The 2,500-nt window shown below is 37.2% G+C and overlaps 1 protein-coding gene across 1 annotated transcript in view; it reads right to left on the bottom strand.

The window, feature by feature from the left end:
• Window positions 1-1,688: 1,688 nt before the first annotated feature.
• The window catches only part of LOC144444267 (neuropeptide FF receptor 2-like), a 1,110-nt gene continuing 298 nt past the window's right edge, over window positions 1,689-2,500 (bottom strand). The window contains exon 1 of the mRNA XM_078133680.1: window positions 1,689-2,500. This exon is cut by the window's right edge and continues 298 nt beyond it. Within this exon, the coding sequence (XP_077989806.1) occupies window positions 1,689-2,500 (812 nt within the window).

The following is a 2,500-nucleotide window of genomic DNA, read 5'->3' as shown; positions in this document are numbered from 1 at the left end:
TCGCTCATTTTAGACGCGCTAGTTCGATGTCTCGACCAATCAGATCTCACGATTTGCGCCATCAATATACTGGTATAATATAATACAACATATACAATCATGCCCATTACGTTGTAACTGAAAAGATTTCAAACTACATTCATATCACATTCTTAATCTACTACTATACTGGTGAACCTTGACCGTGGCATAATTATGACGAGGGGAGTGGTAATAATGTACACAATGATGTATTTTGAACATAAAGTAAAAGTTGTTGAAATCCACCTATAAATTAGTAAAGTTACATGTATTTTATATACATATAAAATTTATATACTATACTAGTAGTGAAGTTACATGTGTGTATTACACACACACACACACACACACACACACACACACACACACACATATATATATATGTATATATATATATATATATATATATATATATATATATATATATATATATATATATATATATATATATATACATACACACACACAATAGAATCATCATTGTTTAATGTTATTTAAATATACGTGCCACGCAGAATATGTGAAATACTTAGCAATTTACATAAATTCACATAACTTTTAATTAAAACCTTTAAAATGTCCTCATATGATAGTTCATACCATACAGATTAAACTACAGAGGCTGAGAGATGTAAATACATATGAAATCGGCCAACATATACGGGCAGACTTCCCCTCTGACGTATTGCACTGCCATATGCTGATGAGAAGCGTTATTTGAAATTTTTGAAAACATTGCACACATCTTCTGATTTGAAAAAAAACCTCGTAATAGAAGGCTGTATGTACATTGAGCGACAACGTTTGTATCTGTTGAAAAAGCAGCAACCGCCATATCTTTGTTGTGAATTTATACTTGTAATGTTTCTGCTGTTTTTGAAGTTATCTTATAGGTATGCTTATTGTTTAAAGACATACACAATACCGGCTGTTTATTTAACCTGCAACATTGTAACTATGATTATATCAGCTACGGTAATTGTCTTCCCTTCTTTTTTTTGTATTACGTGAAACTTTCAATAATCATGGCCATGTCCTATCGCGTTATTTTACATAGAGAGGACATCGACATACAGCTGGCATCGTGAGCGCCTGCGTGAGCGCCCAGTCTCCTGACAGTGTGTCAGCATAGCAAACAGAATAAACTACTTCGAATACTATTTCAATGTGGTGTATTCAGTGGCAGTGATACATATACCCGTTTTGCCGGCGTTTTAATACTTTATACTATACCAGAATAAATTGCATCTTTTCACGCTTCTTACAAAAATGTTGCGTTCGAAGAATAATGTTTTAAAGCTCACTTAACTTATCTCCAAATGCAAAGTTCAGTATGACGCTATTTTAGTGTTCAAGTTGCATTTTACACATGCATTTTTCACTACAAATATGTTTTTTGGGGGTAGTCTAGCAGAATCGTTGCTTCAAGCCTATGGTACGACAACCACTTTGGCTTGGAGGTTCTCTGTATCATTTACACAGCTGGATGTGTCTAAATGCGCGTGCATGTGCGTGCGTGCGCATGTCTCTGTGCGTTCATGTATGTATGTATGTGTGCGTGTGCGTGCATGGGTCTGTGCGCGCGCCCGTGTGTGTGTGTGCGAGTGTACATATTTAAAGTTATCTGTCATTTCATTACGTTTGACCTTGGCAACTGTATTCTATGTTCATGTAGCTGTAGAGTTGATTGTTGACACTTGAGTAGAGTTAGTGTTAGTGTTAGTGTTAGTGTCAGCTGTCTTGTCTTTTGCCGTGTCTGTTTGCGGGGAAACCTTTGCTTTTCGGACGAGACAAGGAAACAGGCGTACAAACTCTTTGCGAAAGTTTTCATTGAAATAGGCATACAGTATAGGATTGATGAAGCTGTTACAATAGAAAATTTGACTAAATAGGCTAGGAAGCGTGTCTGTATACAGCACTGGAATGCGAGGTGGGTTGTTTTCATGATTTACATAAATCTGCCAAAACCAGTATGGTGCCCACGTTAAAGCGAATTGTATGACAACAAAGCTTAACATTTTCACGGCCTTCTTTTTGTTTCGATTTGAAGAGTTACTTGGTGACTTACTACACCACAACGTTTTTATCATGATTAAATACAAGACTGCGATGATTATCAATGGAATAAGATACAAAACTATCGCGTATTCAACCCTCATCCATTTGTCGGCTTCTTCGTTTATCGTTCCACAGACTTCCCTGTGTGGTTCAATACCTCTATTTAGATAAACCTGCACTGAAAAAGCACAACAAAGGAACCACACAACACCACAGCCAATCAACGCTTGCTGTGGCGTCATTTTAGGTTTCAATGGCGTGACAATAGCACGATAGCGATCAATGGCAATGCAAATGAGTGACAGGGAAGTGCCACACTGGGCAGCGCTATGGAGAAAACTTGTGAAGAAACAGAGATAGGGATCTGTCATTTTCCTCCCAAAGGCATAATCTGCCGTTTGCATAGGAACAAACACCACGC

The sequence above is a fragment of the Glandiceps talaboti genome, chromosome 13, assembly GCF_964340395.1.
Source record: "Glandiceps talaboti chromosome 13, keGlaTala1.1, whole genome shotgun sequence".
Lineage (NCBI taxonomy): Eukaryota > Metazoa > Hemichordata > Enteropneusta > Spengelidae > Glandiceps > Glandiceps talaboti.
This window is presented reverse-complemented; position numbering and strand designations above follow the sequence as displayed.